The 16,918-nt window shown below is 45.5% G+C and overlaps 1 protein-coding gene across 4 annotated transcripts in view; it reads right to left on the bottom strand.

Moving 5' to 3' along the window:
* LOC113585514 (rho GTPase-activating protein 26) overlaps positions 1 to 16,918 on the bottom strand; it is a 52,309-nt gene that overhangs the window by 9,980 nt on the left and 25,411 nt on the right. For 3 of the 4 annotated variants that reach the window (XM_081719187.1, XM_035527036.2, XM_035527037.2), the window contains exons 5-18: positions 15,350 to 15,451; positions 15,033 to 15,143; positions 14,743 to 14,847; positions 14,156 to 14,285; positions 13,926 to 14,026; positions 12,367 to 12,461; positions 10,935 to 11,016; positions 10,588 to 10,624; positions 10,370 to 10,435; positions 9,896 to 9,970; positions 8,463 to 8,547; positions 8,016 to 8,074; positions 5,637 to 5,742; positions 4,480 to 4,639 (exon numbers count right to left, since the gene is read on the bottom strand). In XM_081719187.1, the coding sequence (XP_081575313.1) occupies positions 4,480 to 4,639; positions 5,637 to 5,742; positions 8,016 to 8,074; positions 8,463 to 8,547; positions 9,896 to 9,970; positions 10,370 to 10,435; positions 10,588 to 10,624; positions 10,935 to 11,016; positions 12,367 to 12,461; positions 13,926 to 14,026; positions 14,156 to 14,285; positions 14,743 to 14,847; positions 15,033 to 15,143; positions 15,350 to 15,451 (1,314 nt within the window). Of the gene's footprint in view, positions 1 to 3,415; positions 3,478 to 4,479; positions 4,640 to 5,636; positions 5,743 to 8,015; positions 8,075 to 8,462; positions 8,548 to 9,895; positions 9,971 to 10,369; positions 10,436 to 10,587; positions 10,625 to 10,934; positions 11,017 to 12,366; positions 12,462 to 13,925; positions 14,027 to 14,155; positions 14,286 to 14,742; positions 14,848 to 15,032; positions 15,144 to 15,349; positions 15,452 to 16,918 lie in introns of all 4 variants that reach the window. The other variant, XM_035527038.2, reaches the window with a different exon arrangement.

The raw sequence follows: 16,918 nt of genomic DNA, 5'->3' as shown, positions 1-16,918 counted from the left end.
TCGGTTGCGTGTGTGTCGTTGTTCTGATTTGTACCTCATTTAAAGTGCGTAACACCAGGCACTTCACCTAGGTGTCCGATTGGGTTACGCTTCCTCCTGGATCATAGTGTTCTTAAATTTCACTTTGCCTGTTTTTTTTACCCCTTTGTTCATCCTTAATTCTATGAATTGTATTTTTTTTTCTCAATTTAGATGTACTTTCATAGTGTATCTTGTTCCAGAAATATCAGATGTTTCTTGAGTTCTTTTTATTATTATTATTATTATTATTAGTTAGTTAGTTATACTTATTAGTTTTGTATAGCGCCTTTCTCAGACTCAAGGATGCTTTATAGACATAATTTTTTACAAACACACACAGATGAGAAGTGGCAGCCAATCTGCACACAGCGTACTCTATCAGAAACAAAGTATTCGTTTAATTCCTAATTTTTTTTCTAATTTTCCTCATTGAACTCTCACCAAACTCAATTTGCATTTTTCTTTTTACTTCATCTAGTTCCTTCATCTTATGATGCATTTAAACTATCCTATAACATGGGAAGTGAAGGCTTTCCATTAACATTAAATTCCATGTAAAGACCAACTTCCTTTTTAAATTGGTCCTTAATATAGGGATCATTGTGTACACCTGAATTTACTTTCCATGTCTTATTCTTTGGTTGCAGATAAATAGGTGCAGATAAATTCCACAGGGGTTTGTTTGGTCTTCATGCTTCCCGTCCATTATGAAATAGTCTGTCCCTGGATAAAGGGAGTCAGGGGCAGTGTAGCTCATGTAATTCCTTCTGTTAGGGACAAACTCTCTTCATATGGCTGTCAAACCAACATCTTCAAAAAGTATATTAACTTTCTTATGCAGGGAGTTTGATTTATGGGTTGTTCTTCTAGAAGAACCTAACTTTGGTTGTAAGGGTCTCCCCTGCATATCAAGGGACTGTTATAATATTGGTGATTTTCTGGAAGAAAATCACTTTCATAGGGGTGCAGATATATATTTAATGGAGTAATTGGATTCCCAACTGAATTCCCCCTTACTAGAATATATCTGCCCTCCTCTCCCTTTCAAACCATTTTTCAACATTTAGCTTGATTCAGATGAGAATAGCACCTCTTCTCCTGTGTCCTGGTTTATATGAGTGGAGCCATTCTCTTTATGTTTCGTAATTCCTGTAAACTTGTTCTTTCTTCATTGTAAGAATTTTACTGTGTTTGATTGGATCCAACTATTGACATTAAAATAAATGAAACTTTACAATAATGTTATTGAAAAAAACATACTTTGTCACTAGCCGTGTCCACCAGTATATTACTGAAGTTAGCGAAACTTAGACAATCTACTCCCTGAACAAGCAAGAGAATGAGAAAACAGGTGAAGGAGGTGTGGTTCCAAGCCTGGGGTCACAGCAGATCCTGGGTTGAGCTACAGGAAGTGTCTAGCTGTGGGGAAAAGGTCCCCCCACTGTACTACCCAAGAGTAAATGAAAAGGTCCATTACACAGAAAAGTCCCATGCATGTTCCCATTTATATTGGGGGGGGAAGGGGTGATAAACAAAAAGCTTAAAATAATAGCAAGTCCACCTTCCAATGTATATTTCTTGAGATGCATATAGCAACGTTTTACACACTTCGGGGTTAGCGGGAATGCACAGCTCTCCCGGAGACGATGAGAGCTGTCTTCCTAAAGCTCGCGGTCCTTCTTTAATGATGTTTTCTCGCCCTTCTTCCACATCCCTTGCCATCATGGCCCTCTCACCTTTTCCCGAGCAGAACGGGACAGCTGCAGAGCCTGGCTCCCCCTCGCTGTGATCACAATGACGCCTGTCCTCCATCCTTCGTATGTCCTCCGCCGTCTGGGACAGCCCACGTCCCGTCCTTGCAGAGGACTTGCAGTTTAGCAGGGAATAGAGGCTGCTGGCAGAACGTTCTCTGCCTTTGCCTTAGAACGCACCCCAAGCTTCTTGATTCATCACTTTTATCATCTTTCTTAGGACCTGATCAACATTTTTTGATCGATATGGATCGATATCGGTGAGGGCTGATTTGACATCGTTTAGTTGTTGTTTTGTCTCTTTGCAAAAGTCCCGTGTCTCCTCCAAAACGTTTTAGGCTTTTCAGCCTTGTTTGGATGAGGTTTAGCGTTGCCTATTCTCTACGGTTGCAGGCCCTTCAGCGTTTTTTGTTCCCATCCATTTTTCCCCAATCTTGTCCTACTTGCCAGTTCAGGTATTATCTAGAAATTTTGTACTTGTTGGTTTAACAGGGCAAAATAAGTGAGGTTTTTTTTAAAAGAGGAACTGTAATTTTTGGCTGCTATTCCGGGGTGTTGACGTCACTGGAACGGTCTTAAGATTTTTCCAATTGTTACTTAAAAGCATAAAACAAATCCTAAGAAATAATTACACTGTGCTTCAGAAGAAAGCGCATAGCTTGGTGTTCCCATGTAAGGCAGCCAAACAAGCCAGGATTTGGAGCTGCACGATAGGGACGAAATTTTGCAATTACATTCATACATGCTGTGATTGCAGCATGTCTCGCAACAAACTGAATCATGCTGGAATCATGCCAAATCGCATGCAATCCAAATGGTTTGCGTTTCAATGCACGTGTGGGTCATTCATGAATAGTTATTGTCAGAATACTCATCTGGAAAGTTTGAGATTGGTCAGAATGCTCAAAACTTATTTGCATACCGAAGCCTTCTGAAATATCAGTATTGCAAAGGCCCGCATTGTGATAATTCCCTCGATATATCATGCAGCCCTACGAAGGTCATACTGGGTCAACTAGATAAATACCAGTATCTGACAATAATACTTGATGTAACATGTCTACAGCAGGGCTGCATAATATATTGTTTAGGAATCACTGCAGTATTGATCAACATTCCAAAAACCGAATTATCAAATTACAATCTTTTATATTGTGTGCTGTGAACATTCTGACCAATCACAGACATTCTGGATGTGTTGTGAGGTTTGGTTAATCAGTGTTCACATGATTTCAAAATGGTTAAAATGGTGCAGGTCAGAATTTAACCATGACACATCAAGGTTTCACCAGTGCATCTATAAAATATTTCCCATTTTGCCTATAAACACAAATACCAAACACAATGCCTTCCGAATACAAGGCCCATCCAGTTCGTACAGCTTGCACGTTGACTTATCTGATTTCAGAAGTTTTGTTGTTTATTTGGTTGTCAATTTTTAAACATAGCTGATTCACAGATAACCCAAGAGTGCATGGGGATTTTTTTTTCTTTGCAACCACACGGCAACGACTGCCATGCCAAATGCTGGAGGATGGGGTTTTTGTCACTTTATCTGAGAAGATAAAGCAAAGAGCCAGTCAGCTTTTGGTTGCCTGCAGACTCTCAGCAAGCACATGCCGCAGCAGAGAAGAGCTGCTCACATTTGCAGACTATCGCCATTTCCTGTTGAGACCATGACTTGCGCAGGGCTGTAGTGGAATTGCTATAGTGGAAAAAAAAAAAAAAAAAGAAAATGCAAAAAGATCGGAAAGTTTTGGTAGATCCACAAAGTTTTTCTCCCCCCCCCCTTCCAGCCTTTTTAAAAAATGGAGCCATTTTAATGTCCACTGATCCTATTATCAGCAAGATTTCTCATTTTTATACAGCTGCTGTCTAGCATCTTTCTGCAGTCAGTAGCCACTGTGGTGGCTTTTCTCTTGGGCGCGGGGTAACATACTGGTGCACGGGGTAACGGCCAAGCGGGTCAGGCACTGGCCGCCCCACATACGGGTCCCCCTAGGACCCCTGTTTCATGTGAGGATGGGTGAGAAGATCGTGTTGAGTAAACTCACCCAGCCACCCACCATCCTGCCCAAGGCTTGGCCATGTGATTTGAGTTGAGGCAGCCCTTTGTCGCTCGCCCGGTTACTGTGGCAACCGCGTGTAAGCAGCTTGCCTTTTAAGGCATGGCTGAACCACACACGTATATACCAACTACTACACTTACACACACACACACACACACACACACACACACACACACACCAGCTTTAATGTTACCTGCCATGGCTAAGACAACCGCCTTCGAATAGATTAGACCTAGACATGTATGCTGTGTGGCTTTAAGAGGGGCTTTATCCTTTCTGTTCACACTTGGGTGTCAATGAAGAAACAGGGCACTCAGGCTGTTAGCACTCAGAAACCCAACCTATTTACAGCTGAATGAAAAAACCCCAACAATCTGATTATTAAGAGACAGCGCAGCACTGACCTGGGGGTCGTTCTCAAAACAATCCAAAACAGCACTGCCTGCTCATTTTAAAGCCAGGGTCATAAATAGCTCACCACACAACACACCTGCTTGTGGCCAGCACAGACGCAGGCCTTCGAGTTGCTGTTTTCATGGTGATCGCGCACCATCGTTTTCTTGTGGAAGACTCACTGCCTGCTGCCCGTTGCCGGGGCGACAGACCGCCAAGCGCAGCACCAAGGCTCTGAAACTCACCCTCTCGTGGTTCTCTATCAGGATCTCCACCACGATGTTCTGAAACTTGATGTCCATGATGGCAGCCACAGTCTCCTCCTGCGGGCGGAGCAGGGTGGGGCCGAACACCACGCCGAGGTTGGCTACCGTCATCAGGTTCTGCTGGTGGTGGCTGGCCACGCTGAAAATCAAAATAAATAAATAAATAAATAAATAACAACCAACACCCAGTGTGACACTGAATTACATAATGTGCAGAAATTTCGTGGTGTGTTTTCTTATGATCACAGCATTTCTTGTTGGTAAGGCTATACTGCACTACTGTAGTTCACCAGGTAGAACAAGCTGCTAACAGCACCAAGTTCATAGGTTAGATTCCCAATGGGAGCAGCCATGATGCCAAACTGTTAAATATGCAAATATTTCTGGATAAGACTGTCTATCATACTGTTAATTATGTAAATATGTCTGACTAAGACCGTCTCTCATACTGTTAAATATGTAAATATATCTGGATAAGACTGTCATACTGTTAAATATGTAAATATGTCTGAATAAGACTGTCTGCCATACTGTTAAATATGTAAATATGTCTGGATAAGATTGTCTGTCATACTGTTAAATATGTAAGTCTCTCTGGATAAGACTGTCATACTGTTAAGTATGTAAGTCCCTCTAGATAAGACTGTCTGCCATACTGCAGAGTTCTTTCCTATTTATAGTACACACTTACTTGTTTGCATAACATGCAGTCTCTGGCTGTGGGAAAGCCATATTAAGTCAAGTTATTAAGCTTTTTATTTTGTACAACCCTAGTTTTAATTAAGATTTAGCAAAAAGCCATTATCAGCCAGTTGTGAAGTGTCTGCATCAATCACATCCTATGAGTCTGTTGTTAAGACCAGCATCCGTGACTAGCGAAGTGGTCTGTTGGAAGCTATCATACGCCTGTGGGAAGGGTTGTGACCCTCGCTTCCCCACATGGTGTTGTGGGATTGGCGCTGATGAGCTGGTGACCAAGGCGATGGTCACTCACGCCAATTGCGTGCACCGCGGGGACCGAAGAGAGGGGAACATGCAAATTAGCAAGGTCCAGGGTCTACTGTCATGCGTGTCCACTCAGATTACAGGAGCGGAAAGGGGCGTGGCTTAACATACATGGGTGTGGCTTAACATACTTGGCCAAGTGCCTGGTAAGCAGTTCCAGCATTTGCCGGTTCTTCTCAGGGAGGCGATGCACAATGGCGTGGACCTCCTCCACCCGTGCCTCTGGGTTGTCCAGTTCTGAGAGGGAGAGGCGGGGGGGGGGTGTTAGGATAGAGACACGGAGAAAGAGAGAGAGAACGATGGAAGGAGAAAGAGACAGAGGAAGGCAGAGAGAGGGGGTCAAAGAAAAAGAGAGAAGAGTAAAGCTTAAGCAGAGGAAGGGTTTTAACAGAGAGGTGTTTCCATTCACTCTGATGCCTTGTCTTAAGCATGCACCTCTCCAGAGTCGTACAAAGCCTGTTTGTAATCAACAGCATTTCTAAGCAAACCGTTTCTGTTCAGGAGGAGCCATGCTGGGGCGGGTCGGCCCCAGCGGGTTGCCCCATCGATGGCTCGCAGCCCTTGTACTGTTTGGCCAAAGCAGCTCGAGCATTAGCCCACCGGTACGAACAGGGGCACGTAAAGAGCAGAGTTACAGTTATGAATGTGCAAAACCACAGTTTCTGTCTGAGTAGGCGTAACCGTTCACAAACACATCTCACACATACGGACATGTACAGCTGCCAGATTACGTGGTAAACATACTCTCTAGTGGTACTTATGGATCTATGTTTTTCTATCAGTTACATCTAACCGATAGCAGCTTGTTCGGTTCGTTGCACAGTTCTGCTTTTTCCAGTGGCCTCTTATACTGGAAAAATGAAATACAAATTAATGTGTTTTTTGTGCATTTTATATATATATATATGTCTATGTGTGTGTGTGTGTGTGTGTGTGTGAATATAACAATATGTGTCAAAATGTTTGCAGTGTATTACAGTATAAATGCATATATTATAGCCTCTTGCTAACACCAGTTGTTTTGTGAAAAGGCCAGGAAAGGTTGACAGAGTACAACAGAGTAGTCAATTAGGAGTACTCCAGTACAGGCAGCTGGCTTCAGTGTACAATAACAGGACCAACAGTGGAGAGGTACAGGCAACAACTGACTAACACGCACGGCAACGTGCTCTTGTGTATGTTTCTGTGTGTGTGTGTGTGTGTGTGCTGGGGAAGTGAGGGTGTGTGGGGGGGGGGGGGGGCGGTGTACCTTTTCCACTTTCTCCATTTACTTCTTTTCGCCCAACTAAGCACCTCGTGCACGGAGACAGCACCTCCCACTGGTGTGAACTATAATCGCACCTACGGCACCGGGCTGAGGAGAGCGCAGGGATGAACGTGAGAGGGGAAGAGTGTGCAGAGGCCTGGCGCGGCAACCACAGACACTTCACACAGACGCCACGCAGCGTGCAGGTGGTGTAAGGGCACGGGTGGTGGAGGGGGTGGTGTAAATATAGAGCAGGTATTTGGCAGTGGAGATCTGGGTGGGGCAGCTCAAATTGGAGCTTTGACCAGCCAGAGAACGCTAGGGGCAAGAGAGGTGGTCTCTCTCTCTCTCTCTCTCTCTCTCTCTCTCTCTCTCTCTCGCTCTCTCTCTCAGTCATACACACACACACACACACACACGCACACGCACACTATCTCAGTCTTTCCCTCAGGCGCGTATGTGTGAGGGCTGAATTGAGATGCGCTCTTCCACTCTACAGCGCCCACACAGATGCACTTGCATACACATTCCGATCCCCTGACACTCCCTCTCTCCCTCTCTCTCTCTCTCTCTCTCTCTCTCTCTCCCTCTCCCCCTCACCCTCTTTCTCTCTCTTTTCCAGATGAGAGGCAGGCTCCAGGTGGCACCATGCCCTTCGCATAACCGTGACGGGGGGATGAGGAAGGGGAACGGAGGAGTGAAAGTTGGGGGGGGAGCTACCAAAAAAAGCTCCCCACGGTTCACACGAGGACAAGATCCTCAAATCGCCCCACTCTACTGCCTCATGTAGCAAACCGGCACGAGAGCGAGCGAGAGAGCGCGCGCAGCAGAGAGAAAGAGAGTGAGAGTGAGCGAGAGAGTGAAAGAAGGAAGAGAGAGAAAGTGGAAGTTAGGAAAGACAGGAGAGGCACAGACAGGTATGAGGTGCGAGGCGAGAGGAAGGGGTAGGGCTTCATATTAGAGGCGGTAGGACGGAACCCCGGAGGCCATGCTTGAAAAATCCCTTTCCTCTTCCACCGGGCCCGGCCCACCCACCCTGACTTCCTGTCTCTCCTGACCGGTACGGGGACGGCCCTTGGGCTGGCAGCGAGAGCGGCGTTATCTGCGGCAACCAACGCCAGAGCAGGCCGCCAAAACAAGTCAGAGGAAACAGAGACGAGTGCTCTCGGTGACCAGGTCAGCCTGGTCGGACTGGACGGAGAGAGGGAGGGGGAGAGAGAGAGAGAGAGAGAGAGAGAGAGAGAAAGAGAGCAGCTGAACTCACTGGCTGCCTTTATAAAGCTTCTCTGGTACTGGTAGGTCATCAGAGGTGCTGGTAGCATCCTGAGAGCAGAGGAGACGATAGATTAATACTGATGCCATATAAATGAACGAACAGGCACTGAAGGGAGACGGCTGTTTCTTTTTTAAATTCTTTTTTTTTGTGCCTTCAGTCCATCAGAAACAAATTCAACCCTCAGTCAGAATATCTTTAATATGTAATTAAATAAAATGCAATATGTAATATGTAAACACTAATCCCTCTACCATGTGTTCAGGTAGGATAAAAGCTTGCTCGTGTTGATAGGCTGAGGAGGCTGGCAGGGGGCAGGATTAACCAGCTCCACTGGCGGCCTTCAAATCAGCAGGACCCTCGCTTACAAAGGAAGTTCAGCAGGAGCCAGCAGAGCCGTGTGTGTGTGTGTGTGTGTGTGTGTGTTGGGGCCGGTACCTGAGGTAGTGTTTGATGGCACTGGTGATTGTTTTGATCTCCCACTCGGGGCTATCCAGTTCAACGTCAGCACACGTCTTGGGATCTGAGAGGTGAGGTAAGGTGATAAATTCACTCAAGATTCCGATACACACATTACAATAATCATCCCATCACGTGGTGGCTGTTTTGCTGACAAATACTCCATGTTAGGGAGGAATGATGTATCACTGACAAATCAAATTAATTGTGATTTAAAAATAATATAAACAAATCAAGCATTGAGTCCAGTGTCAAATTTTCCAGAAGAACGTTCTTCGGGTGACTTAATAAAATCACGACATTCACATGGATCTAACAAACATGAATAATTTTGGTCCAAATAACACATGCTGATCTTTACTATTCTGTGTTTAATGTATGGGTGGGCGTATTTAATAAAGCACAAGGCATATAGCGATTGCAGACTTCAGCAGTATTTTGGCAGCATTCTGTATAGCCTGTACAAACACTCCTGAATGACTGCCAGTATCTCTGGCATTCCCATGGAATTTTTGTGTCAGTGTGACAGATGGGAGTCAACCCGAGAAAAGCATGGGTGAGATGCACGATCACCTTCACCTTCCTCACCGGGCCCGTAGTTGTCAGATGCGACACGCGCAAATCACACGCGAGCGGGATCGCACCAGCAGCACTGCCAGGCAACGTGGGATCGTGCACAACTCCGCTTTGCTGATTGGATGGGTGGGGGAAAGGCCTTACGCAATGCTTTTTCCATCACCGTGGCAACATGCTCGCTTTTCTGGCCTTCTCAAAACACAGCAGACCGAAGAGGAATGGAGGGAATTCCAGCTAACTTCATTAATTATCCTGACATTTTCTAAGACTTTATGTACTGTAATAAAACAAATGTCTTAGCCTGCGAAAATATTTGTGTAAATCTAAATTTTCTTAATCTTTTCTTTTTCTTAGATGTTTATATGTAATGTACGTAATCTTGTCAAGTGCAGTTGGCACACTGCCAGAAAGGAGACTCTCTCTGTGTCTGAAAGAGGCAAACCTGTTCATATCTGCCCCTTTAAGACAGTACAAGAAAAATGTAAGTGTTCCAACCAGTTACGACCAAACAACACCATCCCTAAACTGGGGTTTATCAACATCTATGTAAAGGACTGCAGTACACCCTTAAACTGTAAGCTGTCACCAGTGAAACCTTTCTCGCCATTGAAAGATGCCTGTTGCATGCTCTGGTTTAAAATATAGTACTTTTTTTTTGTGCTGGAAAAGAACCAGATGAATAACCAAAAAAAAAAAAAGTGCCTGCCGCTCAACGGTAGTTCAACGGTAGTCTTGGACTGGCAGCACAAGCACATGCTTGCTCTCATGAGTTGTGCCCCATTTCCTCTAGGCAGACAGCGCTGCTCACTGGCTCCACCTGCTGGGTGTTTTCTTACCCATCGCTAGGCTCAGCAGTTTTTGCACGCGGGAGCTGACGCCAACTATCCTGTACAGTCCCTGCTCATCAATGCCTGTTGGAGATATTGAGGCACAGCATGAGAGGTAAAAACACACACACACACACCCCTACAGTGAAGGCTCACACACACACACACACACACACACACACACACACACACACACACACACACACACCTGTAGTGATGGCTCACATACTGACACGCGCACACACACACACACACACACACACACATACACACACACCTATAGTGATGGCTCACATACTGACACGCACACACACACACACACACACACACACACACACACACACCTGTAGTGATGGCTCACATACTGACACGCGCACACACACACACACACACACACACACATACACACACACCTATAGTGATGGCTCACATACTGACACGCACACACACACACACACACACAAGGACACAGGGTCATCATACCTCTTGTCTCTACAGCATGGATGAACTTCTTGATGACATTGAAGCCAATCACATCCAACTGGGCCACTGGACAGAGACAAGAAGAAAAGCAGCACCTTTTAACTGCAAGGCACTTCTGTTTAGTGTGCTCTGTTTGCGCACATGTGTGTGTGTGTGTGTGTGTGTGTGTGTCTTATGGAACATATGGAGAATTAGGGGATATCCAGCACAGCACGTACTTGCTTCATTCTGGCTGTCTCGATTCAAATTGTACACCTGTGAGAGAAAGACGTTTGGTTTTACACATACCTTCTCCAGGAAATGGAAAAAACAACATCTGTGCTTGAGCACACTGGAACGGCATGCAGTATTCTGCGCAATTACTTATCCATTTGAAACGTATAGACATTGTACTTCTGTGATCCCTTGGCAAACAGCGTTTTTGAGTAAACGATCAGGCTGAGACCCTTAGTGTTCGGCACTGTGGTGGAGGACCAGTGCATAGCATAAGTCAGCCCCGACATCTTTTATGGTGCCTTTATGGTGCCCTGGATACGGAATAATCTCAGAATCCACGGCAACGCACCGGCTCCCTCCCGTCCATGGCTTCCATCCACAACCTGCGGTCCTCTTCAGACAGGGCCTGCATGGTTATTATCACGCCAGGCCTGAAATACACACACACAAACACACACACACACACACACACACTCTTCATGGAGGCTTTTCACTGCCCTGTGAATTAGCAATGCCAGCATCTAACCCTAACCGTAAATTCACTAACCATAATTGTATCATTTGGCAAACAGAGATCTGCGAATGAACAACTGTTTTCTTCACAATCTTACAAATACCTCAAGAAGGCAAGTCATGTCACACTAATTCTCAGGCTTTCCAACCGCTCCTATAATGGAGACATTTTAACCCCCCAGAAGATAGAAAATGGAACACATGCACGCACGCACACACATAAACGTATATACTTGCACTCATAAATCAGGGTGCACACCCAAATACATATTTCTTCCCTTTCACATCTGCTTCCCCACGTCCAGTAATGTCCTATCCTCTACGCTGCGATACCATCAATCACATATGGCCCCCATCCTGAAGACTCAATTCAGCCACTCTGTATGGCTGAATTGTTAGTATCTCTAACCTTCAGCTGCCATCAGCTTGGTGTGTGTGTGTGGTGTGTCTGTGTGAGCATCTGTTTATGCATGCAGTACAATTCACTGTTTCTCCATAGACAGAACTGTCATATTGACATGCATATTAAAAGGTGTTCAGATGCGCAGCGATTCTAATTCTTTCGTATTGCTGTAAATGCGCAGTCTCAAAGTGTAGGAGTGACACACTTTTCTCTCAGTTTATATGTATTCTCTCTCCTCTCTCTAAATAGACCTGCATGGAGAAATATATAAATATCTGTAGGTGAATTCAGTTCCATTTCTTGTTAGTATACTAGGCCCGAGTCTAAGGATACCATTAAGCTAGAACCCAGTCAGAGGGAAAATACACAACGTATATCATTTTTTTCTTGTTAATAGATACGTAATGAATGAATAGTGATTAGTCAAGTGCACTGAGGTAACTATGGCTTGAAGATATCTTAGTCTATGATCTTAATCTAGATTGTAGTTTTTAGTCTGCATTTGAATACAGTAAGAGACACTGAGGTATGGACAGGTAGTGGGAGTTCAATCCACTATACTGCATGATAGGAACGACATTTACACACACACACAGAACACTGCATGCAGCATGCATCATGTAGCATTCATCTCTGGCTGGCACAGGGCCATGCATGCTATAAATAGCTATGAGCACAACACTGGGCCACGCCCCTCTCCCTGGGCCACTCCCTCTCCCCGATCCCCACTTCCACTGTGGAACACAACAGCTGTTTGGTAGAACCCACCCCCATGCACCTGCGCGCCCACCAGTCCGATTTGCTAGACATCTGCCGGATGTGTCACAGCAGCCTCTGGAGGCGGCCGGGCGCCACTGCGACTCACCGGTCAACGGCCTCCACGTCGAAGCAGAACCTCTTCTCGATGGACTCCGTTTTCCGCCTGGTGCAGGATTTGAGGACGAAGCTCTCCTCTTCTCCCTGAAATGAGGAGAGTTACTTCAGAGAATGTTTTCCAGCAGCCCCGCGACCCACTGGAGCTCCCTTCAGATGTGTGTGGATGGCTTTTCTGGTTGTGGCATTCGCAGGGTTTATTTGTAGGGAACTCAGTTTGTTAGCGAAGCCGCGCGCGCAGTGACGTGCACATCCGTACGGCTCGAGAAACAAACGGAGCGGTGCTTCTAATTAGAGCGCCACCACGTCTTGATGACTGGAATGGACGTGACATGGGAGTAATGAAGAGCTGACCTATTTTCATACCAACACTTCACCTTTCTCTCAGCTGCCATATGCCTGTTCTCTTGCTCTCGCTCTCAGACACTCTCACACACACGCACACCTCTCCCGGGAGCCTATGCCCACCTATCCCCGGGAATTCTGTTGCAGTGAAATACACTGAACACTTTGAAAACATTCTACTTACTGTAAACTAAACTCCGACACACAGACTGTAACAGTATGGAAGGCGCTGAGTGAGTTGTCAGGCCCTGAGCGATGTGATCATAACTACTCTGTTGAGCTGTTGGGCAGTTCTGCTCGTTCACACATAGCAGGCAGGTCATTTACGGGTCACGTTCAAGATGAACAGGATCTGGAGACTGCACTGGCTACAGGCCGCCGGAAGCTGCCTTTCTTCTGACGAGGGTAATAGTTTGGGGCTGATAGGTTCAGATTACAAAAGTCCAAAATTACACCATGATGAAATGACCACGGGAAGGGAGGGCCTCCTCAAAAAGACTCCGAGGACTCAAGCGAATGTTCAGATTGGCCAGGATTGTGATAAAACAATTTACAAAATAATTTACAAAACAATTTACAAGGCAATTTTAAAAAATATATTTGTAAATACTGTTACAAATTCACACAAATACATCTGATATCTGATTAAAACTCTGTCCATTTGAGTGTGTGTGTGTGTGTGTGTGTGTGTGTGTGTGTGTGTGTGTGTGCGTGCGTGTAACAGTGTGTACGTGCCGAATGGAGTTTCCAACCAAATGCATATTTTGTCTTATTCCTATATTGTCATATTTCACCAGCATGTTTCATGTTTCTATTATATTACTGCAGACACCATTTTTTAAGTCTTTAAGTCTTTAAGGGGAACAAAGTCTTTAACTGATTACACACGTATCACAGCTGGCTGGGCACTGTGGGTGGCAGTGTGCCTCGAGCCTGTTGGGTCGTGTGTGGTGGAGTGGGAATAAGAGCCAGACAGGGTGCTTGTCTGAGGTGATAAAACCCCCCTCGTGCTGGAAGACAGGGCACGACGCCCAGCTGTGCTGCCAGCCAGGCACGCAGGCACCCGGGCCCCCTCGTGGCAGTAACCTGTGCCAACATCTTAGCCCTCGCCTGCCAGCATGACAAGGTCACAGCCTGGCACTCGGCGGGGGGGAGGGCGGGAGGTGTGGAGGGAAGGAGGAGAGAGAGGGGGGGGGGTCCACTTACAATTTTCCCTCCAGATTTCTGGTCGAAGAGCACCATGGTGAATCTCTTGGGCTCCCGCTGGTACGTACCGTAGTACTTCACCCACGTGGACACGAAGGAACCTGAAAGGAAGACAGAGCCAAAGAGAGGGAGAAATGAACGAGCAATAAAGTGAATGAGTGAGCACAAAAACAGTAGGTTAACTGAGGCGAACTGAGCCTTTTCTCTAGGGGTCGTGTCGCCCCACTCACGCTTCTCCAAGATGAAAAGGTAGCCCTCCATACTGTGAGCACTCATGCGCTTGTGCTCGTCAGGGTTCTCCTTCATCTTCCCCATCAGGCTCTCCACCTCCGAGCGGGTGCTCTCGAACCGGTTCCGCGTCTGACAAAACACAGAAGCCCCATTTACCTCCTCCGCCCTGGCGGCTGCATCTATGTTTTTTAAAAACGAGCCGATGCGCTCAGAGTTCCTGGAACTGACTCCAGCCGGTGCTTTGCATATGCCGTGCAGTTTCTGGCACTGGACACGACAGGATGCACCACCATGCTTTAAAATCTAACGATCACACTATTACAAGTCAAAGCATGGTATGAAGTCATGGAATATTAGTAAAACCCAGAGATCAGAGCTGGGTCGAATGATTCATATAGTTTTGGAGTCCTCTTCGCAATGTATAGGAATTATTTTACTTCTTGCATTCACTACATGCATTGTTAGTGCGGTTCCTTCAAAGCTATGAGGAAAGTGCTCTGAAAGTGCTCTGTGTGGTGAGGTTCTGCTCGGTGAGGGTCCCCCCGCCTTTAAGGTAGAATGGTGCACGTGTGAAGGCTGCGCTTACGTTTTGAATGCTGATGGTGAGGTCTGTCTTAAAGTGGTTAAAGTCTTTGGCCAGCTCGTAGCCATGGTGATAGTATGTGAACAGTCCCTGCAGAAAAGCCAGCAGCTACAACCAAAAACACCATCAGGAACATCAGAGAGATAGAAAAACCAGAATCTCTTTTAAAGTAATGGGTTTGATCGTTACAGGCATCAGCATACCATAATGAACAAATACATTTAGATGCTTCTATGTGTATTAAGCGTTAAATTAAAAACAGGTAAGTCTAGGAGAATGGATCACAATATTACCGGCTCCACGAACTCAAACATCTTCCTCTCCTGGACCTCCTGCACTTTAAACACATATTCCAGTGACACCTCGTAGAAATGTTGCCGCACCTGGTCCACCTGATTGTCTGCCTGGAATCAAATTATTACAATGAGCATTATGCAAATAACATTATTCTGGATAATAGTTGTTGTTTTTTCTGGCTATAAGTAACTGATTACTATCTTGCTTTACCTGTTATCCATGACAGTGTATTTCTTAAGTTATTGCTTTGAGCTGCACAGGTACATGTACATATGCAAATCATAGCAAGGTGTCAGGGAAGAAGAATGCATACTTCGTGAAGGTGTGATTCCTTCTTCTTGGCCGACAGGCTGAGGTGCTTCTCCAATACAGCACAATATTTCTCGGTCTCCTTGTCATATTTTTTCTTCGCCTCCTTTAATGGATGTGAATATACCAAGTCATAGGGAGATGACCGCAAGGAATTCATTAGTACTGGAACAGCTGATACACTACACAACATTACACCTTATTACACAATACTACACACTATTACACAGTATTACACAAGACTACACAATATTATGCAATAGTATAGAATATTACACAGTATTAGAGACCAAACTCAGGCAATGGCAGAATATTTTTCACTTTTACGGCTTCTTTATCTGTTCACTTTTAAACTAGGACATAGCTAAGAAAACATATAGTATACTCATATTGTGCAGTACAGTAAAATATTCAAAGTCTATGGGAGCTTTTTTTGGAGTGCTTTTTTTTTAGGACAGCCAAAAAGCTGTAATCTAGTTTACAATTAATGATAACTAATATGCTGTTTAGAGCCCAACTCATTTGCATAATGGAATTAACATATCTGGATATTTGCTCACGCCTTTCTTTCATTGACATAAATATTAGCAATTTAGGCTAAACAAAAAACACTTTTATAAGTGCCAAAACACACGCGTGTAACCAATTTGTTCTGTATTTGTGTCCACCACATCGGTATCTGTTCTTTCTGCATGGAAGGAGTGCCTGCAATCCATATTCAGTAGTCCCTATAGAGATCGAGAGTGATACAAAGTACGAATGCCATGCCGTTAACTGCTCTGTACCTATAGGCTACGCTTCGTGTCATCCCGTAACGGTTGATGCTTAGTCTAAGTACTAATGTGTCACTTCTTGGCAGCAGCACACAGATTCCGGTACGCCTCCCAAACTAGATGTCACTGACAGGTAGGAACCGTAGACTTCTCCCTCGCGCTTCGGGAAGACGCCTCGTGCGCGTCCCTGTCGGCGGCTTTCCCTCAAGTGACCGCCCAACCTTTCACGCGCGAACTGCGTGCTAAGAGGGAAAGTAAGCGAGTCCGATTTGTCTTCCGACGCTCGCTTGATATTCTCTAGTTGGTCGTTCAAGCCCTAACCTCCTCACCCGGCCACCTGCTTACGCCTGAGGAGCAGAGGAGCGTCGGTTAGGCTGTGTGTAGCGCAATAAGAGAGCAGGCGCAAAGACGCAACACGTACTATGGCGATGGTGTCATATGCCCTCGTTACCTCTTTTACTGTTTCAGTCATAAAGTAATTTCCACTTGACAGTTACCTCCCTAATCCTTCGCGTCTGACCCTCAGAAATGTAGGATTGGTTCTACTGTTAGTTCGGTACAGTGAGGGAGAACCTTTATCGTCAGTGCAACAGTATCCAATACAAGAAGTGTCATATTAAAACCACCATTTAGCACCGGAGGTGCTGCGCCAACAGATGGCAGTGTTATGCCATAAGTAACGGCTCTCCTGGACAGAGCCGAGACAGCATGCCGTTTTCGACCCTTCAGCTGTGATACGTTAGAGCGCCGCAATTAATCAACACTTTAATGTTGGTTCATTGGGGCTTCGGGCACGTAAG

Source organism: Electrophorus electricus, chromosome 8 (genome assembly GCF_041902795.1).
Source record: "Electrophorus electricus isolate QZ-2024a chromosome 8, ASM4190279v1, whole genome shotgun sequence".
NCBI lineage: Eukaryota > Metazoa > Chordata > Actinopteri > Gymnotiformes > Gymnotidae > Electrophorus > Electrophorus electricus.
This window is presented reverse-complemented; position numbering and strand designations above follow the sequence as displayed.